General features: G+C 43.2%; 1 protein-coding gene across 2 annotated transcripts in view; it reads right to left on the bottom strand.

The window, feature by feature from the left end:
- NPAS2 (neuronal PAS domain protein 2) overlaps window positions 1–25,705 on the bottom strand; it is a 109,771-nt gene that overhangs the window by 36,392 nt on the left and 47,674 nt on the right. For both annotated transcript variants that reach the window (XM_048325798.1, XM_048325807.1), the window contains exons 2-6: window positions 18,223–18,276; window positions 13,323–13,471; window positions 10,038–10,129; window positions 6,648–6,737; window positions 353–473 (exon numbers count right to left, since the gene is read on the bottom strand). In XM_048325798.1, the coding sequence (XP_048181755.1) occupies window positions 353–473; window positions 6,648–6,737; window positions 10,038–10,129; window positions 13,323–13,471; window positions 18,223–18,276 (506 nt within the window). The remainder of the gene's footprint in view (window positions 1–352; window positions 474–6,647; window positions 6,738–10,037; window positions 10,130–13,322; window positions 13,472–18,222; window positions 18,277–25,705) is intronic.

The following is a 25,705-nucleotide window of genomic DNA, read 5'->3' as shown; positions in this document are numbered from 1 at the left end:
TAAACCAAAGGTATGCCACATTAGCTTATCTCTGAACAACATCTTACTTGAACAGGCTGAAATATCAATTAAGATGTGATTTGTCTCAGGTGAACTCTCAGTTTCCATCGGCTAACCTATTTTCCTTAGGTGTCTCAAATGATATGATATTTAATAATTAACATAACTGCAAGTAGTCTTAGCCTGGTAAAATAAAGGCAAAGAGTTTCATTTAAAAATAGAACCAAAGGTGGCAAGATATTTTTGAAAGGCTATGAACCTAATTTTTTTATTGCACATGACATAAAAAACTCTTTCTGTGAGAAAATTTTTTATCCTCCTCATTTACTAGAGAAGATAAAATGAAACTTACTTTTTAGGTAATCCGATGAGGCAGAATCTGTCATAAGCATACAAGAAGATAACATCTTATAAATTTCTGAGTGTTCTTGTTCTGGGAGGAAGTTTAACAGATTCTGATCCAACACATCACACTGCAAAGAGAAGTAACTTTTGAGACAAACAGAAATATCACAACAAGCAACGCTTGCAGAGATGTGCAACAAGGTTGATACAAAGCCTGTGGCATTTGACAGGAGTTTCCTCACAGGTTTCCAGGGACTCCTGACAAAGTCTAAAACAGGGGGGAAGCTGTTGGACAAACTGAGTAGCCATTTATCTGTGGGCTAGTCATCAGATTAAGTCTCAGCACTCAGCAAGACTTAATATTTCTCAGAGACCATCAGATGCAGCAGGTATGTCCACACGATTAAATGATGAGATCTGAGAGTGGGCTGGAAAATGGGTGTCTGGCTCCCCATACTGCTGCAAAGCTCTGTGCACCGGCCTGCTGTGGATCACTGGAATTTGTTCTCTCCCTGACAGAGCCTGACTTGCAGGAGCAGTGAGGCTGAGAGTCACCCTGAGCCAGCCAGGTCAGTCCCAAATCCAGTCCCTTCCTGGGGAGATCTCCTCAGGTCCTGGGAAGTGCCCTTGGGGTGGCAGGCTTTGTTCCCCACTCCCTGCCTCCTGGCAGGTGGGAGCAGGGAGAAAGGAGGGAGAAACTTCCAAGTCTGGACATGACTTTACAGCAGTTAGTCCCCAGGGAGGGGAACTTTACAGTACCACCAACACAAGCCCTCCCTCTGGCCAGCCATGAGCTGAATGTCCATGTGCCTCCAGCCCTATGATCAGCTGGCATGAACCTGAAATCCATCCAAAATCTACGAACTGAGATTTGGGAATGGAAAGAGGAGATGAATTTGTGCAAAAGGCCATGGGTGGCCCAGGCAGAAGACAAAGAGTCTGTCACGGGCTGCCAAGAGGAAGGTCTCCCTATGCTCAGCGTGGTGACTAACCCTACACTAGCAGAGTGTATCTGAAAGGAAGCCTGAGGTAAAGTGACTCTCCAATGGCATTGACTTACATCCGTCCCACTTGAGACTACCTCAGGCTGAGCTGGCACACTGACACAGCTTTGTGTGTCCTCAGAGCAGCTGCTATCAGACTGTACAGTCATGTTGAAAACATGTAAGCTCTGTATGAGACTGGCAAGTCATTAACCATCATTTATTTATGTAAGATTGTGCTTTGGTTTCCATCTGCTTTCTATCCATGCTGGCTTTTCTGTGTGGAATTCCCGTTTAGAGTGAAAGTTGTAGAGTAGACTTTAAAAATCAGAGTGCTATGCTTTATGCAGACACCTTGATGAGAATATATCACTTTAGATGCTTCAGTTGTAAGTATTATATATGCTCATTACTTGAATATTCCTGTTGTGAAGAACACTTGAAAATAATTTTTGTGACTTTAGTTTATATCTTATTAATACGAATCCTACTGATATATATGCATATGAAGAAAGAGTCTTTGACAGGAAACTACAGTGATGAGTTCTGTTCAAGGCTTAGGTGCAATCTCAGAAATGAATTTTTTCCTTCTCATTCCCTTTCTACTTGTAAGCAATAATGATACCACCAGGTTAATTAATCTCCCATCTACTCTGCAGTAACTGCAGGAAGACTAGATGTGAGCCATCACCATTCCTCTAACTGAAACCATTTGTCTCCATACTGAGACCAAGCTCCAATTCCAAACCTCTGATTAGTTCTGCACTGCTGTTTCTGTTTGAGGTGATAGCTGCAGAGGCCTGTGACTACACCTGTGGTTGGAGTTGCAAGAGACCACACACCCCCTCAGAGCAACCTCTCACCCTGAGCACCAGGTATTCGTTGATTTGCAAGTCCTGGTATTCACAGTTTTTGCTGCCATCATGTACCATATCCACAATTTAATATTTGGGTTGCATCTTTGCTCTTAGGAAGTACCAACTTTTTTTAAATGAGTTTGAAAAAAATGCTAAGGTTTCTACTTCTTATTGTGTTTCACAACTCTTGCCTCTTGCAGAGGTTTGGCACACCTGCAAAATAGTGCACAGAACAGAATTTCTGGATCTTGTACAGATCAAGACTCCAACAATGCTCTTGAATCAATATGTCAATCCAGAATACATTGCTAAGTCAAATAGAGAGATGGAAGCAAATATTTCATGGTCTCACTGGAACTGTAGAAAATGCCAAGCAAGCTATTCAGAGCTAATTCTGCACCAGACCCAAAGAGCAGACATCTGGTGTCATGGTAAAAAGGTGAGTGGTGAGACAGATAGGCTCTGCAAAGGGATCTGGATAGACTGGATCAAAGAGCCGAGACCAATTGCATGAGTGTCCAACACGGCAAAGTGCCACATCCTGCCCTTGGGTCACAACAACCCCAGGCAGCGCTACAGGCTGGGGACAGAGTGGCTGGAAAGCTGCCCAGTGGAAAGAGACATGGGGGTGCTGGTCAGCAGCTGCCAAACATGAGCCAGTGTGTGACCAGGTGGCCAAGAAGGCCAATAGCATCCTGGCCTGTATCAGCAATAGTGTGGCCAGTGGGACCAGGGCAGGGATTTTCCCCCTGTACTTGGTACTGGTGAGGCCTCACCTTGAGTCCTGTGTCCAGTTCTGAGCCCCTCAATTCAACTCACACTGAGGTGCTGGAGCGTGTCCAGAGAAGGATAATGGAGCTGGTGAAGGGTCTGGAGCACAGGTCTTACAAGGAGCAGCTAAGGGAGTTAGAATTGTTTAGCCTGGAGAAGAGGAGGCTCAGGGGATACCTCATCACACTCGTACAACTATCTGAAAGGAGGTTGTGGTGAGGTGGAGATTGGTCTCTTCTCTGCAGCAAGCAGTGACAAGACAAGGGGAAATTGCCTCAAGCTGCACCAGGGGAGGTTCAGGCTGGACATCAGGAAAAATTTCTTCACGAATGAGTGATTAAGCATGGGAAGACACTGCCCAGGGAAGTGGTGGACTCACCATCCCTGGAAGGGTTCAAAAAATGAGTGGACATTGCAGCTTGGTTTAGTGGGCATGGTAGTATTAGGTCAAAGGTTGGAGTTGATGATTTTGCAGGTCTTTTCTGACCTGATTCTATTGACAAAATTTGACCACCAGTGATAAAAATCAATCAGTTAGAAGGGAATGATTTGTAGCTCTGTCTAATTATTCTGCAGTGGGCAGTTCTGTGCCACTGGCTGAGACAGCCACAGAGCATTGCTGAATGCGACAGGCACAGCAGATAAAAGATAAACTACAGTGACTGTGGGTAGACTTGTTAGATCAACTAGGTTAATGTAGAGCTTTGCTGCTAAGCCTGGAATCTACTCTGCATCTTCAAATCTACGGATCCTGCTAAGAGAAACTTCGGAGTATTTGCTCCTGAAAGCTAAGGCAGACAAAGAACACCTTTGTCTACATGGATGCTGGTCTGTTGCAAATACAATACAAATCAATACAATACAATACAACAAAATCAAGTTCTGCAATAATGGGATGCATAGTTAAAATATTTGTGCGGTTTCAACGAAACAGCTGTACTTCAAAATGGAACTCCTTCCTCATGATTTCATTGCTTTTACTGGGGGTTGGGGGATAGTGGTTAGGAGGAAAAACTCCTGCTGTAGGGAGAAAAAGAAGAGGAACTAAGCAAACATGGTCACTAGGAAAGGGATGGTGGAGGGCTGCAAATGGGACAGGTTTCTTTCCCATCAACACAAAAAATAAAGATGGCTATGCACTTGTGTACTGCTATTTGGCCCCTGTATCAACCTGTAAGTCCTGCATTGATTCCCACTGTTACCCTGTAACAGCAACACAACATGCATAACTTTTGTACACTGTAAGGTGCTATGTCCTGGATTTTTCCACCCTGACGTTTACCTTAAGCACCCAACACAGCAGAGTAGCTCCTTGAGTTTTACTGGGTAGCCCCTGAGGAGACAGACCTTCCCCTGGGAGAATCTCAACCCTGTCAGGGAGCTTCTGGCAAAGCAGGCCGGAAGGGACAGGAAGGACCCTTCTCAAGACACTGCATATTCTTGGAGTCATAGTGTACCATCTGACTGGCAAATGCTAAGAGTTGTGATCAGATTTCCATGAGTTCACTTCAGCTGGAGTCAACCTTACCATGTGAGCTAGAGCTCTCCACCTCAACTGACCCTAGCAGTAGCTTCCAGATCTTGTTAAAAAAAAAATTTTAGAATTACAACAAGGGAAGTTTGTGTTTGAAAATACTCCATGGAAGTAAGGGAAGCTGTATTAAAGAGAACTGGATATATTTATTCTCAGTATTGGAGACTTCTATGATTTTAATGAGAGAAAATATATCAGTTTTCTTAACAGGGGCCCTCAGAGAGCCCTGCTCTGCATTCTGCCCAGTTTTGCTTTCCTTTCATTGCTCAAGGCAGATTTGCAGAGTATTTTTTTCCCTGTTGTCACAGAGGGAAAAGAATTGGTGTTTTGTCCCTCAAACAGTGACTGAATTCAGCTTACAAATAGATCCTCAAGGTAAACTAAATAAGCCACATAGATTTTTCAGATAGCACTCTGATCAGTTTTAAAACTTAAAAAAACCCATATGGCAAGGGCAACAGAGGACTAAAATACCCAGTGTGCACCTAGATGCACCCTCAGCTGGGCCCCTGCCCACAGCCATAGCGATTTGCCGACCTGGGGCAGGCAGAGTCCTCTATTGCTTGTTCAGTTGTGGCCTCTGGGATGCTCCTTCTGCATATGTGGGCTGGTGGGGCAGTTGTTAACCATTACCACCCCAACAGCTCCAGGAAGGTCTTCTCCACCTCCAGCCCAGTCAGGCTGGTCCCTGACTTGGACTGCCACATGCTGCTTCTATACAAATAAAAAGTAATGTCCAGCCTTATTTTGGGCTGGATGCCATGTAAGATTATCACACAAGGCATGTCTTTGGGAGAGAAAAACAGTTTAGTTTCTGATGGTCCAACTCAGGAATTATGAACCTGAATCTATCCATGTTCAGTAGGGCTTCAGATTTTAGGCACAGGGTCTGAAATGTGTCTTCCTGAGGAGGAATACTTTCCTGAAGCAAATCTACCATCTCCACTCAGAATCAGGATTTGGAAGGGATACCAATGAAACCTCCAAATAATGAAAGACAAGGAAATTTCATGGAAAACAGTAAGTGTATGAAAACCCCACAGCCTGTGTGCAGGACAGAGCTCTCCCCACCCTTGAAGTGAAGGCCCATGCCAGAAAATAGTCAAGTACTAGTCTTCTTAACTGTTGAGGATGAAAGAAAATTGAAATAGATAGACTCATTCAATCTGTTGTTGCATAGCAATATTTTTGCATTTACCAGGAGCTGCTGCCTTTTCATCAAGTTCCTTTTGTCTCAGAAGAAAATAATTTTTGTTCATATTCCAGCAAGGTAGTGGTGTGAAATACATTTGTCTGGGTGGAAAACATAACACATATTTGGTGAAAAACTAAATCAGAGAAAAAGAATTGTAATTTTCTTAAGAGCATGGCAGGGGGTAGTACAATAATGATTTGGCAGCTAATTTTTTCTCCTGGGCATGTATTTATTTGAGACCAGGATACTAAAAATGAGCATGAGGATTAATCCATAATTATTGTGCCATTTCTCCTAGAGCAGCCTTAGCAACAGGACCAGGGTTTGGAGCAGTCCCTCTCCCCTGCTCCTCCAAACCAAGCCAACGCACATGGGAGTGTCTCCCACAGCAGCACACAGATAAAGAAGCTGAATGTGCCAGACTGAGCATCAGCTGGGCCGGTGTAGGGATACGGGATACACCCAGCATCGGCTCCAGCAGCGCCTCCTGGTGCGCTCCCCTTGGGAAAGCACAGCTGAGCTGCAGAGAGAGCTCGTCAGAGGCCTCTGGCTAACTCCAAATTCAGTGGGGTTTTTGTCCTTTACCTCTGCGGGAGCAGAATAAGGCCCTTAACGAGCTCCTCACTGGGCTGCCAGCATCACTGGTGCTATTCTCTGCTAGCTTAGAAATCAGAGATGGAAAAGATCAGCCAGGTCACCCTGTCCCTCCCCTGGCCAGACTATTCCTGCAGAGCTTTTTCCATTCAAGAAGTGCCTCATAGCAACAAAAACCTGAAGGGTATGAATCAAACAGAGAGAATGCAGAGCTGAGCAACAGCAGCAGCCAGCATAATGCAGGGACAAACTCCTTCACTACATTTTCAGGAAAACACCACCCCCAGCACCCTTTTACATCTGTTTCTAAAAATGCAGTGCCCAATTCTACCATGTGTGGTGGAAAAGCCAATGCCAGAATTACTCACCGGTAAATGCCCTAGAAGAGGTGTGATGCTGTCAGACACATAGATGATGCTTCCACCTGTTGTTACTGCTATAATGAAGCCATCCAATGCCTAAGGAAAACAGACAAGTCGAGAGTGCTTTAATAGGAATGAGTGGTGTAAACAGGACATCTCATCATGTGTTGATCAAAACAGACTTTGGCACCATATTGTTATCGAGTTACAGGAATGTTATCTCAAGTTGCAGAACAGTAATTCTCTGATTTTACAGTCTGATTTAACTTTTACAAGACTCTTTGTAGTCTAGTAAAACCTACTATTGAAGCAACAAAGGGCTCACAGGAACATTTCATGTCTCAGTTTTTAAATTAATCACACATTTTAATAATGCAAAATGACTAAGACTGGATCTCTTGGAAGTTATTAAAATGAACATTTGAGCTCTGTGTAAATATCAAAGCACGATGAAAGGATGCAGTCCTATCTCAAAATGGTACTTCTCCACAAACCCCATAAATCTCAGTTTGTATTAATGTAACATTGTATATTACTGGGCTTTCATGTAAGTAAAAGCAATGCAAATGATCAAATAATCCTTAGCCTAAGTTTTAATTGAGTGATTTATTTTAAAGGGCATGGTATTAGATTACTCATTCCAAGAGCAATTCATTCTGCAGAGTTTCTTCCTCACTTTGGTCCCATCTTGTGGTAAGCCCCTTCACTCCTAAGGACTGAAGGGAAATGTCAGCATTATCCCCACCCTCTGCACAGGAGCAATTTCACCTATAAAATGACTCTCTTCTTTAGTCTGAGCTGCCAAGTTTTGAGCTAAGTTTTGTTCAAAATTAAACCTAGGTAGATTTTGAGATCTAAGGCAAGACTAACTTAATTTTTTGGGGCATTCTCCTCAGAGTGAACTAAAGTTACATGATCTTTAGATCACTCTAAGGAGAACACTCCAAAAAATTAAGACACAACAGTAGGTGCTCAGACAATATATTAAAACCTTCCCATTGTCATTAGGGAGTCACCAGTGAGGCCCCCAAGCCTTCAAGTGGAGCAAGTCTGGGTCCTTCCTGTCAGTTCCCTGTTGTTCTGGAGTCAGCACTGCCAGCAGTATTTGAGCAGCAAAGGCACTGCAAGCACGGCTGAATCAGAGCAGGGTTTGACTATACTCCAGTGGCCACACCTGCTCAGGAGACAGGTGTACTGCAAACAGCCTGATCAGAGTGCCACAGTGTTACAGAACCATACTGCAAATCCAGGCCTGCCTCCAAGCCAGACTTGCAGCTGATCTCGTAAGCCACAGCACATCCTTCCCCCCCACTGACTTCAATAAGGGAAAGAATTCTGAGAACACTGGGAAATGCTAATTGTTTAAAAAAAAAAAAAAAAAAGGAAAAGACAAAGCCTTGAATAAAGACACAAACATATGTTACTTTTTCCAGAGAATGCTGAGCACCCACAACTATTTAAGTCAATGGGAATCTGCTAGTGCTTCAGTCCTTTGAAAAGCAAGTCAATAACTTATACTCCAGTAGAAGAGTGTGTGCTTAGCATCTCTGAAAACCCTCCAGCTGCTATAGTTAGTTTGATTTTGTTAATCTAGGTGCAGAGAATATGTTTTTCTTTAGTGCAGTACATTCAAGCTGTTCTCTAAAAAAGCATGATAGCTGTTAACCCATAGAAGAGAGCAGTGGTTTTACAAGGCAGTTGGATCGTGCACGTTACTATGGTGAAGGTTGTTAGTTTTCAAAAAATCAGGTCTTTATTTCATATCCAATGCAAATTATACACAGTGATTCATATCAGAATTTTGTGGTAAAATCAAGTTAATGTGCGCATACATAATTCTATTTTTATTTACTTGCGACTGGACATTCCAACATTAAGAGAGCATTTTCCTCTTCAAAGGTTTTACTATTGCATCAGTCCTAGATGGACAAATGGAGCCTAATGCTCACTATAATTTGGTGACAGCCTTTTCAATGGGGTAAGAAAAGGCCATTTTCAAGAAAGTTGATATATTACTGCAGCCAATTATGCCTTGAGTCTTTTGAATTAGTGCTTGGAAAAAACCCTTCTCATCTTTTAATAACAGGATGGGAAGAACTTCAAGCAGTCTTGTCCAAATGCTAATAAAAGAAGATTAGTAGAAAGGCAAAATAGCAGGGAATGATGAACATCTGGCACAACAGGACATCCCAATACCCAATGTTATCTTGAAGGGCATGGAAAATCACAGTAGCAAGATGGTGATTTATAAGCTGGGAAACCAAAAGCGATTGTTTTAATCTAAAATTTGTGTAGCATACAAGTAGAATCAACAAAGGCCCAGCCTGTCAAAACAGCCAATTTATTGCAGTCTGAGGGACATATTTCAGTGCAGACTGAAGGAGTTATGTGGGTTAAGTTCCTGCGCACTGAGATGGAAATGGGCGGTTGTCAGAGCAATGGGAGCAAAGTGTTTCATAAAATTGGTCCAGGGGAGCCTCATCACAACAAATTGCAATGGCCAAGGGACTGCCAGCCCCTGGGAGCCAGAAACACGCCCTGGCTTTATGCCACTCCTTGGTGGGTGAAATTGTTCCCCAACATCCTTCCCTGACCACCACCAGAGCCTGGATCATGTGCCATGTTCACATGATTTGTGAGAGAACAAGCTTGTTCTCAAAGGACACTGTGGGGCCATGCAACATCCATGTGTTTAGTACAGGAGAAGACCCTTGCTAAAGGCAGTTCGAGCTATTACTGAGAGAAAAAATGCATTCTAGCAACTCATTTGCTTTTCATTTTGAACCTACATAAACACCATTGAGTCGCCTCCCTTCAGATCCCAGTTAGCATTAAAAAACCTATGCTATAATTTAAAAACTATGATTGCAAAATGCAAGAATAAAAAGTGTTTGATAAGGGCCTTGCAAATCAGAGTGGAAGTACTAACTGTATCAAGCCAAGAGGAGCTGTCAGGCTTTATCTGCTTGTACAGCACCTAGCACTAGAGGGACACGACACCATCACGTTTCAGGTCATAGTTTTCATAAATATTAGATGATAATAACGCCTTCCAAGAACAGGAGAAAAATGGCCATGTGCCCTTTACCTCACCTCTGTTTGTAAAAATAAAATATAACTTGTGATTTGAATCTTTGCCCTGAACTGCTCTTGTTGGGAGTCGCTGCACAGCTTTAGAGGCTGGGGCAGCACAGCGCAATGGTACCGCTGACAGGGAAGAGCAACAAGTGGGGACTTTAATCCCTTGTCCCAGTGACAGCTCTGCTTGATGGTCAAATATAGCAGTTCCCAAAACTTTCTTTTTTGGAACTGCAGATGACAGTTTATTCTAAATGCATGGGTGTTTCCATGAGTGCTAGACAAAATTAGGAAAGGTATATATATATGCATGTTTACCTCCAACATCAGCTGGGTGAATTCTTCATTGCTGAGAAATGAAGGCTTCCAGTCCTGCTGAATTTCAGAAATCTCTGTCTGTGCTGAGACTTCTAGACAAATGAAACATTTACATCTGTAAAATTCAAATTAACTTCCATCTGCAATACTACATATGAGTTGCTATGAAAAGAGAGAAATAACCTTTGTATTCAAAAATTGCAGTTTTCAAGCCTGAAATGTTTTCCTCATTTTTTACTCAAGTCAACTTGTACTGACTTCAGTGGGAGCCTGTATTCACAAGGCCACTGGCCTCAAGCAGCATTACTGGGGTATTGATCAAAAGATAAAGCTACTTTGCATGAAATTAAAATCAGGGCAAGGATTAGCACATGTCAAATTGCTATTTGCAATCTACAGCTTCAATAAGGATGCTAGAGAGGGTTCAGCTTATAGCTTCTGTGCCAAACAGGGAACAGCAAGAAAGCTCCTTCAGAGGAGCCCCTAAGGGCTGTGACCCCAAACTGCAGAGCTATTGCTCTGTTTTCCAAAAGGAGAGAGAATCACGAGCATTTGCAGCAGCTTTACACTGGTGCTACTGCCACCAGTCTCTCCCATGCCTACCTTCAGCCACGTGGTGTAGGGCAGCCCAGGAGAAGGAATGGAGCACCAGCATCTCATCCCAAATTCTGTCTGGAGAGCAGGGTACCCTCTGCTGTCAGCCCATTAGGTACCAAGAGGAGATCTGCCCCACTGTTGTCCAATCCTGACCCCACAGCAGCCTGCAGAGGGCTTGCTCCCCAAAGACTTTCCATGGAGGGGTGCAGGCACACTGGGATAACAACTCACAGCTTTGCACTGAAACTGGGGACCATACTGGATAGCTGGTTGCACTGTTTTCCTTTGGAAAACAGTCACTATGTTAGTTCTGCCTGAGTCAGACAGGATTCTGGGGGACAGCTCTAATTTAGAGAAACTTGAGCTGGTTTAGTTTGAAGCTCACTCTGTTTCTCTAGGAGTGCTCCCTCACTCAGCTCTAGCAGTGAGGGGACATTGAGCACAGACTGTCTTCTCTTTTCAGCACCTCCTGCTAATTAATCCTATTGATTAACACTTCCAGAGCATGTAACACCCAACGCTTCCTATTCAGAGCACATAGGCAAACTGGCCAGAGAAAATCAAATGGATAAATGATACTAAAGACAGTAAATTTATACGAGCCTGTGCATTTTGTCAGCGAGAAAGAAATCAAAGCCTCTGTTCAGGCTGTATTAGTGGAGGTACAGCCCTTTGCTCCTACCAGCTTGTTCCACTTGCTTTCTGCACTGCTGGGGGCTGTCACTGGCAGCACGGCAACTCTCCACAGCCCCCGTGGTTTTACACACAGGACTGAAAACCAGACTAAGGAAAAAGAGTCCATAAGATTTTTTTAGGTAGTTTCAGAACGTAGGATACTTTCAGCAGACCTGTAGCTTGGGAAAGCTAATGTACATGAAATGGTGACTGTTGGGAGAATTACTTGAGATTTGGGAGATTCTGTGGATTATAATGAAGGAGGCTGTTTAGGAAGGAAAAAATCTGAAAATTTACCTCCTCCTCTGTTATGACTAAAATCTTGGTTTAGCCTACCAAACGAAAGGGAAATATCATTCAATAAACCAGATCCAAAGCACGCTGAAGATAATCAACAATTTTAAATGCTGATGTTTTGTATTATATTGTGTGACTACTAATCTGGTTAAAAAATAGATAACATTTTCTTTTTTTAGCAAGTGCACTCCAGTCACATTTTGACCTAATTGCTGTGGAAGGATTTGTGACTGTTAGCTTTTCTTTACCTAGCTGTTCTTCAAGAAAAAGCACCTTTTGGAGTAAATTATTTGGACCTTCAGCTACACTTATACAATTATTTTAAATCTTGGGTGATTGTTTTTTTGCTTAGCTTTATAATTGAGCATATTCACATCTTCCTTTGCCTTGGGCAGCTTAAAAAATAAAGGTAAGTTATTACTATAATTTTTTAAAAAGTCTATATAACAATTAAACCTTGAGATGTCCTAGTCTTCCCCTCCTGTACAAAACCATAGGTTAATGGTTGGACTCACTGGTCTTAAATGTCTTTTTCAACCTAAACAATTCTATGATTCAATCTTGTCTGTGGCCAAAATTCATTTAAGGAGAAACTGCACTCTAACGACAGAGCCATTACAATTATTACCTCAGTAAGATTGACATTTGTGACTCCATTCTGTTGGGAGTCATGATGTAAGAATTTTCATGGTCTTTCCTGTTACACCCAGAGTTCTCCAGAGACTGCAGGAGGGAGGTGCTGGGTGAGCAAAGGTAAGCCAGGTGACCTAGTGCATCATCTTATGAGACCCCTTTCTGCTTTCTGGGACCAGGGGCATTCCCCACGGTCACCCACTGAAACCTCCTCATAGGGGCAGAGCAGGAGAGCCCCATTTTAAACCAGTGCCCTGAATCGTAAGGGAGAAGCATTTCGATTGACAACTGCTGGTGGGTGTCAAAGCATTAGGAAGGCCACAGTGCACATTCCTTCCATGGAGTAGAAACTAGACCAAAGAGGGTAGATCAGCAGGGTCAGAAATCTCCTCTGCCCTCTGTGAAGGTACATTTCTGTCACTGCTGCAAGCATTTAAAAAAATAAACTCCTGACTTTCCGACGCTGAACTTCACTACTGCAACTGGATGCTGTGCACATGTGATTTAGCTTCTGCTTGTGCAAACTGGGTGAAGCATGTCAGCTATCTGCGGATGCAATTTGCTGATGCCAGCTTCAAAAACTGAGGCGCTTTCTGGTCTGAGTTTTGTGCTCAGTGTGGAAAATTGAGTCCTACACAGTCCACTGAGGAGCTGGGGTGCTGAACAGATTGCTTCCTTGCATTTTTTCTGCAGAGACGCTGGGGCGAATGCTTTGTTCTTCTGCTCAGAATATTGCAAATTTCAAGGAAGGGAATGTTCCCTCTGCTCCCAAATCTCTCTTGTTCAAAGCATCTGTCCTCTTCATGAGTGCTGCAGGGCACTGTTGCCCTCTTTCCCTTGGTTCCTGCCATTTGCCCCCTTCTCTAGCAGGCTGAGAGCCATCTTCAACTGAAGAGCAAACAAGGAGATGGATTTGGACAGCACAGTGTCTGCAAATGATCTTTTTTGATGAGATAGAAAAAAACCTTTAATACCTTATGTTGGCACTTTTAGGTCGTTCGAGCCATTCTGAAAATCACTGAAGGAAATGGGATATTATAGTAACTGTCTGGCAACTGCATGAAGAGCTGCACTAAATCTTACCATTGTGTTTCTGCAGAAAGCCAATGACTTTTTCCAGCACAGTAGTTTTGTCCATTTTGCGAGTGTTGCCTGGAAGCATGGAGCTGAGCTCTTTGATGAGAACATTGAACTGATCGCGCCTCTTCTTCTCAGACTTGTTACGCGAAGCCCTGTAGACAGGGGAAAAGAAAAAAAGGATGAGCAGACCAAGAAGGAAAATGATCATGTACCTGCTCTTTGCAATGTATATACATAAAATTAGCTCGCTGCATGCATCAGCGTGTGAAGATGGACACTGGACTCCAGCAAAGCTGCAGAGACAAGTAGGAGGCAACAGTTCCCACCTCCTGGTCTTTTCTTTGAGCCACCTTTAGTGCCCAGACGGGAGATGGAGGCCCTGCTCACTCCTCTGTGTTGCCTCTGGACACTCTGGTTGAGCTTATCAGGTCGGCATTGAGCCTGCAGTTGAAGGAGCTCTGTCCATCTCCTTAGACATATGTAGGATCTTAAAAATTCATGCAGTCTCTGGGGAGGGACTCAGAATGAGAAGAAATAGGAATACTGTGACGACACTAAAATTGTTCATAAAGAAGAAGAATGGAGACTGGATCACACCCATCTGCGCAGTCTTAACAGAAGAGAGGGACCCCAGTCCTGCAGCTGTTGCACTGGAGCTGGGTTGCTCTAGAGGGACCTGCCCACTTTAGTCACAGGTGCTCTGCCTACCTCCAGGCTGGCAGAGAAGAATCAGGATGCTGTCTTCCAGTCATTAAGAACAGAGACCTGAGTAGAAGTTGCTGCAGCTCCCATCTGGTTCATATGCCACTTTGTTCAGTCTCCTTTCCAAGGTCACAAGGACAAGCAGGAGAGAGAGCATCAGCATGGATTCGGTCTGAGGCTGGGATGCGTTGCCAGATCTGGGGTCTTGGAAGTGCCAGCAGTGCTTGCATTTAATCTCTGTGTGCCACTGGGAAAACCCCTTAATGTCAGTGCCCCGAGTCTCTAGCTGTAAAACGAAGACTCTACAGCTTTCTTCACCAACCTTGTCTGTTTAGCTTGCAGATTCCTCAGAGAGAGCTTGCTTCTGCTGCTGTGTTTGAAGAGCTCACAGGAAGAAAGGATCGGATTTCATTTGGGGTGTTTTGGCACCATCATTACATTGTCATTAAGGCTGTTGATAATCTTTTCAGCATGTGCACTTTGTTTTTTTTAACTCTATGCCAATCTGTACACACGCATTTTCTGACTTGTTCTTGTGAATACGACAATTGTTCAACTCAGAGGTTATCACCTGGACTTCTGTATCCATGTGGAAATAGAAATAAGTATAGCCCAGGAGGTTTGTTTGTTCTTCTGAAAGGTCCTCAAGCGGACGAGATTTGCCTTGTCAATTAAGTAAAGATCTAAAAATCTGGTTACATGTAGAAGGGAAAGAAAAGACAAGAGGCCGGTTCTCACTCTGAGTTTCTCAGTCCCAGCTAACTCTGGCTGTGCCTCAAAGCAGCTCTGGATGCACACTGCTGAAAATCAGAGCAGAATTTAGCCCAGCATCTACATCCCCTGCAAGGACCAGGACGGCAATAAACGTTTTCAGCAGAGAAATCACTACAGAGGCTTCTGGATGTTACTGGTGACAGAGGGGCAATTTTTGTTTGTCTTGCTCTCAACCCTGATCACACTTGGAGATACACTGGATAGAAGCCAATGCTTGATTATTTTACAGCTTTGAACACAAGAGATTGGGTGGATACTGCCTGACTGATTTCAGCTTGCTCTTATTACACTGCAAAAGGCTGTCAGAACAAGATGTGCAAAGCTCCAGCCTTATCCTATTTCTCCACAGTACAGGGCAACGTTAAGAATATCAACATTTTACTTCCTCATAATTCAATCCTCAGTTCATTTTAAGCTTAAAGAGCCCAGATTTCCATAAAAATCAAATAAACCACCTACTGTCAATAGGGAATGCATTGCTTTAAAAAAAAAAAAAACAACAAAAAAGCCTTGACAGAAATATAAAGTATCTATTTTTAACACTTGACATTTTATCCACAAAGGAAATATAAAAACTCCTCTAGCGGAAATAACTCTACCAAGATATGAATCGTTGATCACAGTAAAATTTTGAAAAGAAAAAAAAAGAGAAAAAATGGGAAAAATGATAAAAACGATCCCTGCACAGTTGAAAATACTTTGTTTAGTACAGTTATAGATGTATGAAATAAGACAGTTTTCATCACTTCCCTTTGAAGATTATTTTCTAGCCTTGCTTACTTCACTGCTAGGGCATACAATTACAGTAAGCCAAAACAACCTCTGTCTTAATTCTATACTACTTGTCCCAGTTCTCCTCCCTCCTTGCTACTCCACAAAGATGACAGCATATTCAAAGGGAGGAGGAGACACAGTATGAACAAAATCAGGACTATCAGTGAATACAGCTAAAGGCAATACAGAACAGCCTGAATTCAGAATGATCAAAATCAACAATTTGACAGCCATTTTTATTTGCTCACATATATGCTGGTTGTTGTCTTAGACAGACAGACTTACTGACTAGTAGATGCTACATTTTGCTAATTTACAATGAAATGTGACTTTACACTAAATTTCAGATTTCTTTTGGCTGTCCAGTGGAGTGTACTATATATGCACCAATGCAAGTAACTGTACTACATACCTTCACTCAGATTCTTAAATTTACTTTTTATTTCAGTGGAAAATGGCAGGTAGTAGTCTTCATGATTAAGCACTTTCTCATGGTTCACTTCAAGCTGGTTTTGGTTGGAATTTGGAATTCAACTGAATTGCAAAAAAAGTATTTTAAAATTATATACTATTAAAGCAAACTGAAAGAAGAGCAAATAGACAAAAAAGTGCACAAAGCACACCTTTTGTTTCGAATGAATAAATCTATAAAACAAAATAAACCTCATCTAGTATCAAAGAACTGAAAATGAAACTATGGCTTCTGATCTTGGAAGATCAGAAAACCTCACATAGGTCTTCATTGCTCCCGAGTGTGGTGCCATCATATCCACATTTTAGTCCTCAGGTCTTCGGAGTGAAGCTGCGCCTTAGGGAGTCAGATGATGCAGAACAGGGCTCAATTTAACCAGTGTTCTTCCTGGAGGAAGAGTTATATATCTTGGCCAAGTACTACAGACCTGATACAGGGGTGAGAGTGCAAGTGCCTCTTTTTCATGTCTGTGTAATGCAACCTGTACATGCCTAATACATTGCAGATACACACAGTGTGTATGTGTACCTCTACACATACCTAACCTGAGAAACTCAGCTCCTGGCTTGAGTCCATCCCCAAAGACTTAGGTCCAGAAATTTCCAGTTTCACCTACTTTTAACGGAGAAAATAAAAGGAGAGAACAATTTCCTGGGCTTTTTAATCCCCTCTGGTGTTTCTCAGCCCTGAGGGACACAATCCTTATACTAAATAGAGGAAAAACAAAAAGTGTTTCCCTTGTGGTATGGGACAGGTGAGAGTCCTCAGTCTACAAGACACAGCAGCAGAATATTCATCAAATAGCTTCTCCTAAGTTTGATTTTCTCTGGAAGAAAACCTAAATTAATCAGAGTGGTTTCAGTATAATGTATTAACTTTAGATCTTCATGAAGCATCTCATGATTTCAAACTCAATTTCAACTTTAGCTTTATTTCTAAAAAGCAAAATGAACTTAAATTACAATTTGAAGAAGCAGTTTCCTTTTTTAATTTTGAAGTTACAATTCTTTTTATGCACCCTGATAGAGGCCTGCCCCAGGGTATGACAAAAATTCCTTCTGGGAACAAACGGCATGAAAACCATACCAGATGGTGATGACAATCGCCGATAGCGAGGATACGTGTTATCCTATTTTTTTCATATATGTATTCATTTAATGAAATTTTTTTTACTATACAATTAGCACACAAATATCTTGAAGATGATCAGGCCTTTAGAGGGCGAAGCAGTGCTGCAAGGTGGGCTCCTTTCTGCACCCTCCAAAAGGAAGCAAAGGGGAACAGCTGAGCCTGGCTGCAACCTGTGCTGACCTATATCAGTGAGAAAAAGCTGCAGGGAGGGAAAGAAGCGGAGAAGGAATCAAAAGAGATGAAACTGGATCAACTGCTTGTGCCCGGACTGGAAATACTCTCATTAGAGGGAACCAAGGGGAAAAATGTGGGCAACCCCTGGCTCTCTCTAAAGTAATTAAACTGCGGGCTGAGGCATTGATAACCTCGAATGCTTCCAAAGTGCTTTACTGCAGATGCCGGTCAGCTCTGACAGTTATTAAGGGTTTCATTGCCACAGGTCTTCTGCCTTGAAACACACCTTTTCTCTCCCAACAAAGGGTTCACAATGAATTCCCATCAACTGGGACTCAGTGGAGTACAGACTGTATGTGAATATAGGTTTGTGCCAGTTTAAGGCTGACTTTTCGTGGTCTTTCTCTGCTCTGAAGGTAACTTCTGGGTTTTCTCATTGCTGTGAGGTAGGCATTGGTGAATAAATGACCATTCTAATAGGGAAAACCCTCCACTTTTTCTGTTCTTTTTCTTTTGCAAAATGTATTTAAAGAAAAAAAACCACAACATTTTTGTGTACTCTGGAAGCTCAGATGATGTACTGTAGTGGCAGAAGTATGTTGTTGGTGCTTCAGTTCTGACGTTCTGCAGTAATGTGAAGAAAACGATCAATGCCTTGGCTTTTTTTTAACATTTTCCACAGGAAACATTGCTAGGTTATTTTCTTCTTACAGTGCAGCCAAGAGTAGGAGTCTGTGAGATGGCAGTGTTTCAAGTTGTGTTTGACTGTATTTTACTCTCTTGCTCTTTGATTAATTGATTATGGATAAAACAGCTTCTGCAGCAACAAACAGTATCAAGCTCATCACAGAGAGTTATAAAAGAAAAGATGCTCACCTCTTTGCCCTGTCTTTCTCATCTTCATCCATTAGATTGTCTAAGCAGTATTTTCTGTTGAAGGAATGCAAGAATCATTATGAACTGTCATTTTGTTAGCTCTATTTGCAGGTTAATCTCACAGTCACTCTAATTCATTTTAAAAACACAGTGATGATATCCCGGTCAGATAAATGTGTCAGCAGTGCTTTATGCCACAGTCCTTGATTTTAGGAAATATCCATTGTGGGTAATGTTATTCCTGAGCATTATGCTAGCCTTAGGGTCTCTAGTCAGGGATCAAGGCTCCCAGGCACCACATGGTGCATCAGCACAGTACAAAACCAGCCACTTCTTGGAGATTTTTTTGCATGGAGGTTACTCTCTGCAAACTTGTAGGCTGGATGAGCCTGGAGTCTGCTCAAGCTGAAAAGCGTTTTCATTGCCCCCATGTTCCCTCCAAAATAATCTCCAGTGCAAGAGCCAGTATCATTGATGCCTTTGGCTTCTCAGGCTGATCTTCCTACTGGAAGGCTCCTTGTCCTCCTCTGTGGACCTTGACCCAAAGCCAAAAGAGATAGTAGTAACTCCACTGAATTACACCTTAAATTCAAAGTGTCCTTATAAATCCCACTGCCTAAGCCATGCTGAAAAAACCCTCTTGCAGCCCAGTCAGACCATCTGCCCAGCCATGCTGGCACCAAGCATGGGGATTGTGCCATCCCCATCACTCTTTTTGCTAATCTTCACCAAAACGTTGTGACCTCAGCTTTGCAGTTCAATTGCTCCACTTTGAGCTGTAAGAAGAAAAGGGTAAATTGGGTAAATTAAGTAAATTTGTGTGGGCAAGGCAAAGGGAAAAATACAAAAGCAGCCCAGCTGAAGGCTGAGTGCCTCAGAAACGCTTGTCACCAGCTCACTGCCCACCCTCCTTTTCTCCATGACCTTATGAGAAAGTGATGCTTGATCTGTAACCACTTCAGCCCAAGAAGGAAGTCCTGTGCTGCTGCACCTCTCAGGGCACCTGGCACCCCTGTTGAGTACAAAATCCGTGTGCTGCTTCATCCCACACAAATATTTTCTGAAACAGCAGCACAATGCCACTGGATATTGTCAAAGCCTCATTTTCAAAGCAGTGGTGTAATGACAGGCAATGATAACACTCTTTGTCAGCAATCAATGTTTCTCATTTAACGAGTCCTCAACATGTAAGACATGAATAAAATTGGAGGGGAGGAGGAAGGAAGTTAATTGCTAGGCTTTATTTAAGCCCATGTTATTTTCCACATATGAGTCACACATAAATTTGCCTGTTGAAAGAACATTTTATGAAAAAACGAAAGTGAAAACTAGTTCTCTTACAGCAATATTCTACCTGGTCATTACTCAACAGTTAGCTAAGGAGACAAAACTACCCCATAACCTTTTACCAAATGAGTTATGAGGAATTAAAGCCACTGGTCACTGACTGGAGGGTAAAGCTACTACTTAATGGCACTAAGCTTCTGGATGAAGCATAAATAGGAAATATGAAGGCCAAGGAATTAGTTTTTTTAGTCATAACTGGTGAATTTAAATTGCTGAATTCTGTTATGCAGAACAAAATAACAAATAATACCATGTCATTTTTAGATGTTTTTTTCAGATATTTGTTTGAACTTGTAAAACAGCCCTAGTCAGCCATGACTTTTGACTTGCAAGTCAGCCAAATCATAATCCATATTTTGGACTAGGAAAATGTACAGGCCCAGCAAAATTTTATTAACCAGTGTTTTATATATATTTTAGGTGTTTATTTGCTTAGTCCCATAATGAAACTGTTACCCCAATCAGTGTGTTTTCAAATAATCCAGGCTAAAATGTAGTGACAATATTCAGTGGGTTTTGTTTTTATTTGGTCACTTACTGCAACCTATGCTATTCAGAAGAATACAGAAGGCATTAACATGGCAGGGTTAGCATTTGGGATTTTGCAGTGTTTGTTTGCTAAACCTTTGCTCAAAATCATAGAATCATAGGATGTTAGGGGGTAGGAAGGGACCATAAAGGTCATCTAGTCCCAATGGTGGGAGGACACCTTGCACTAGATCAGGTTGCTCAAAGACTTATCCAACCTGGCCTTGAACACTATCAGGGTTGGGACATCACAACCTCCCTGGGCAACCTGTTCCAGTGTCTCACCACCCGCACAGCACAGCACAGCACAAAATGTTCTGTTGCATGCATCCTTGTTGAATCTAGGGTATGACAATCAAATGGGGCAGTATCAGCAGCAGAAGTCACTCTCCCTGAATCCCTAAAGGTCTTCCTCTGCTGCAGTGAGGCTTCCTCTAGTTGTAACAGGTTCCCCATAGAAAGCAGGAATATGAGGACAAGTGTGCTGAGCGGCTGTGAGGAAGGGTGGGGGTGGATGAGACAGTCAGCATCGGTGCTGCTCAGCCCTGGCTGTTTAGGAGAAGCACAATGTACCTAATGGAAAGGGGCTTCCTACAGCTGTACCCCATACACCATCAAGAAATTACACTGCCAGGAAGCCTCTACTCTTGAGAGAGAGCAACAGATCTAACTGGTCTGTTCTGCCAAGGATTTGGCTAGATCTGTAAAGCAATTCATGGGCAGCTTCCAGTAAACAAGGTTTCTCACTGACTGACATGAAATTCTGGACCTGCTGTGCTGTTGCTAGCATGAGACAATATCTAATTGTCATTTTGCTTCTGTTTGCTCACATGGCAAAATCTCTAGAGCATCATAAGCATTGCTAACAGGGTTTGCTAGTACATATGTAGCATATGAAATTAAAACTGTTCTCAATAAAATAGATACATCAGAGTATACAATTGCTGCGACCTGGTATTGCCATCCCTCTCCAGAGCCCCACCAGATGCTGCCTTACACTTTGACGGAGAAACCCACGGCATGGAGCTTAGGTATGTGCTTAGTGCAACCTGCTTGCTTTATGTTATCCTCCCCGTCCCTCAGCTGTTAAAGTCCCAAATTGCAAACTGGAAATCTACTGTCTCGCCCCCGTCAGTGACTGGTTTAGGAGAAAATTCAGACTCATGACAACGATGGAGGCAGGCAGTAAACACCAAGGCTCTGTGCCACAGTTCCCCTGCAAAGAAGTGACATAAAAAACCAAGCGGCACAAGTATTTCTCAAAATGTGAAGAATCCTTTCTAACAAAGGGATAACATAGGGAATTTGGAAACCTATAGGTAAGAACACCACATGATTTAACTCCTGCTGGCAGAGTATTTAACAGTGACAGTTACATTCGGAGCTTCATTAGTATCATCATTATCCTCAAGGAGTGAAGACTATCACTCAAAAAGATTGGAACTACTTGGAACAGGGAGGTGAAAGCTCATGTACTCCCATCAGGGTGGTACTCAGGCAAACACACAGAAAGATGCATATCCACAAGTAGGGAAGAATGGCATTTTGGAAACAAAAGAGTGGCTAAAACTGTTAACCATGTACCCCCGGCTTAGTTATCAGCTGGAGAATTATAGCACAAACATCCCCCCCACATTCATTCATACAATGAATAGTTGCTTGGGAAAGAAGTAATTCAGGCAGAGTGCCACCTCCCTCCAGGGACTCTCCAGAAGAAAGGTTGCACATGTTTATTTTGATACAGTCTATTCCCAGTGGACACAGAGCTTGCACTATAAAAAATCATCTGGCACTGATCACCTTATCCTGTGCTAGAAACATGTTTTTTATTGAGCTAAGCTACTACTTTTCTGGGCTGGCGAGGTTGGTTTCACTCCTTCCTGCCCTACTGCTCATAAGGATATGCTGTAGACACTCAAATGTAGGCAATCAGTTGTTGATTTCCCACTGAGTTGCCACAAGGCCAGCTAATAGCTCCTACAAATCATCCTGATATTTAGCAAGAAATTTTATTCATATTCATTTAACTCAGCTGAATTAAACCAGAGACATAAATTTCTTTCAGAGGCCCTGATATGTGCCTGGGGGACCTTCGTGAGAAATCACAGTGTTTGTGCTTCCCTGGCCCTTACGATTGGCAGCTCAAGGAAAAGACTGGGCTTTTCCTTCTCTTCCTTCTCTGGCATGGTGGGGTGTCTGCCTCCATCACCCCACAGGTCTGCCTGAGTATTCTACCACTTATCCTGTACAGGTATGGTCAGCCCTGTGGAGAGGGGTGCTCCACCCACTACAGACATACCTGAGCCTTGCACCTCAGACTTCACCCTTAGACCACTTGGGATGCTGGTACAATACAACCATCCTAACTAAAGATGATGACATTGCACTTGGAGAACAATCCTCTCAAAGACAGAGGATGGGCAAGGGTTGTGTGGAAGACTGGGATGCTGGGATGAAACCCCCTGAACTACCTTCTGACCTCTGGGCAGACCCTTCCCAACAACTGCAATCTTTGTGAAGGAGGAAAGAAAAGAGCAATAGGGTGTAGGGCAGACATGCTCCCATGCCTTCCAGACACATTGCTCAGCCTCCAGTGCCCATCTCTGCTCAGCATTGCTTCTGTTCAGCCTCAACAGGGAGTTACTCTCCCATCCCCTCTTCAAAGGGGAGGAAAAGGCTCTTAGCAAAGAGGTCAGTGTTACGCAGGAGGCACATGGGTATCTTTGGTGGGGTTCAGGATTTAAAGGCCAGATCCAGCCATGGGTCCAGCATGGCATCCTGTGCTTAGTGAGTAGGATCCAATACATAGGACGAAGGCACCCAAATGGTGCCTGATGGGCATGATGCAGGGGCACAGTTTCTGGACACCCACTAGCACAGGGGACAGTGTAGCTTGGTCGCTGTACTGGCATCGCTGCCAGGTGCCCTGCCCAGGGACGATGAACAAGGTCTAAAGGGCATTGTGGTTGGTCAATGGCATCATCCCATGGGTGTTCCACAGCGTGGGTTAGATGGGGACTTGCCCACCCTGGGGAGTACCACTGTGGCAAGGATCTCTACCTGCTTCCTCTCAACTAAGCAGAACCCTGAAATGAATCACACTAACAAGTGAAGTATTTCCCTTCCAAGCCTTGCTGGAAGGCAAAGAGAAAGATCAGCAAATGGGAAGCAGTAGGAGAGGTCACAGAGTGACAAGCAAGAAGTGACCATCTAACCACTTTAAACACCTTGTTCCAAGTTTCTGTAACATGGATGAAGCACTCGGATATCCCACCAGGAAGGCTACAGTGTGAACACACAGCAGAAGGATTTGTACAAACACAAAGCAGAACAAATCAACAGATGCACAGACACATCAAATTGAACTGTACCACTCTATTCTCTTTTTTTCAGATATAAAGTTATGAACTGTTACAAGAACATGCTGGAGTCCATAATTAAATATGACACATTCCCAACCACAGCAATAAAAATTGATTTATCAAAATGTAAACAGACTAGCCTTTAGAAAACTTAACACAGTAAAAATTCACTTTCCTGATGATATACATGGTTATTTGAGAAAGATAGTGTCTTTTCAGTGGGAGAAGGGCAGTCTGGAGTTACCACGGGTCATGTAATGCTGAGATTGTTATGGGAATTACTGTTTTTAGGAGTAAAGGAAAAATCGAGAAGCACTGTTAAGTGTCCAGCTTTAGAGTTTTTGCCTGGCAGTGTATAGCGAGGTCTTCCTGCATTCAGTAGGTTACTACATTTTGTTTACAATAGAGATGTTGTTTAGAGGCTTCAAAAAAAGCAAAGAAGAAAACTTTTTGAGAAAATACTGTATTTCATGAACCTTGTGGGCTGTTTCATGTTTCATACACGTGTGCAATGAATCTTTAGATGGTAACAGGCTTAAAGCAAAACAGACATTAAAAATAATCCACATGCGGACAATAAAAAAATAGTGGAATTTGACAGAAATTAATGCTCCACTCTTCTGAACTGGGGATGATAGGAAGATGCTCACAGGTAATAGACCTGAGTATTAAGAGATTATGATGAATAGAAATAAAGGCTCAGAGCATGTTCTGGTTTTATTCTTTACAGTATTTCCGTTTAGTGGGAAGGGGTATTATTTTCCACATGTCAAGAGTCCTTGCACCTATTGCCATGTGTTAGACAGCTTGCCCCCTCTGCCCTGGTGCCAGCTGAATTTTGGGGTGTGCAGCCTGGGATCCTTCTGTAGGTGCGGTGTGATTCACATCGGTTTAAGTCAGGAGTGAGACAGCTGATGTCCGCAGCGCCGTGCTGGAGCGGGGCCAGGGCGAGAGGCATCTTTTATCTCTAGCTTGTGAGCAATGTGTAAAGTTTTGTGCAGTGTTTGGATCTCTGGTGAAGATCAGTACACACACACTCGTTATCTTCCTCACTGCTATTATTACTGCTGAATGACTAAAACCATTCAGACTCCAGTGAACAGGCTGCGAATCCCCATGTTCAACCGCTGCTCTGCTCTCCCCTCGCACGGCTGGAAACAGAAAGGCAAACAAATTAAACTAACATTAATCAGCAAAGACTGCCATCTGTATAACTCAGAGCACTTCTTCGCGTGCCCATCCCCTTCCAGCAATGCTAAACAGGATTAGCCTTCCGTGGGCGGATGGGGAAAGTAGGTCAGTTCGGTAACATCGCTGCGTGTGATGAACGGAGGAGGATGTGACTGCAGTGGTCTGCTGGCAGCCCTCTCGCCTTCTGTATGAGCCAGGAGATGAAGCACCTGGGCTTGTCATGGGGCGCACGAGGTGGCTCAGACCCTATGTCCCTGCATGGTGACACCTGACATTTGTAGGATCAGGGGTTTGGCAAAGCCTGGCTGATGCATTGGAGTTAGTGGGTGCATTTCAACAAGAAAACTGAGGCACAGGGCAGCTAAATGCTTAGTTATTATTAGTTTGTGTACAGCCAAATATTCGTCAAAGCTTACACATAAGCCAAAGTGTCAAAGCTTACACATAAGCCAAGTACCTGGCGGAGGTACTGTCTTTCTGTATTGACTCCATTGGGTATGTAGAGATGGTGGCAGGAAAGCCAAAGCTCACCTAGAGTGACACCTGCAGGGCATGACAAGGGCAACAAGAAGAGCTTCTGCTGCTACATCAGTAGTAAAAGGTTGAACAATGAAAGTGCGGGACTACTGCAGTACTGGAGGTGTGTGAGGGGGTGAATTAGTGACAGCAAAACAGGTAAGGCTGATGCCTGCTTTGAGGCAGTCTTCACCAGCAAGGTCTCTCAGCCTCCATGTTGGAGGCAGGGGCAGGAAAGGGCAGAAGCACCAGCAGCAGGTGAGGATCAACTCAGGGAACTTGAGGAAGCTTGGGAGAAGTTGACCATACAAGCTGATGGGGACTGACTACTTGCCTCGTTGGGTGCTGGAAGACTTGCTGGTGTCCTCTGCTAGGCTGATCTCTCATTTTGGGAAGTTGTGGAGGTGGGGGGGGGGGGTCTCTGATGCTTGGAAACAGGCAAATACTGGCCTTCAAGAAAGGGCAAAAGGGTGATCCAGGGAGCAACAGGCCAGTCAGTCTCACTTTAGTCCCTGGCAAATCATGGAGCAAGTCCTGTT

Source organism: Corvus hawaiiensis, chromosome 2 (assembly GCF_020740725.1).
Source record: "Corvus hawaiiensis isolate bCorHaw1 chromosome 2, bCorHaw1.pri.cur, whole genome shotgun sequence".
NCBI lineage: Eukaryota > Metazoa > Chordata > Aves > Passeriformes > Corvidae > Corvus > Corvus hawaiiensis.
Note: the sequence above shows the minus strand (reverse complement) of the source record. Positions and strands in the feature narration are given on the sequence as shown.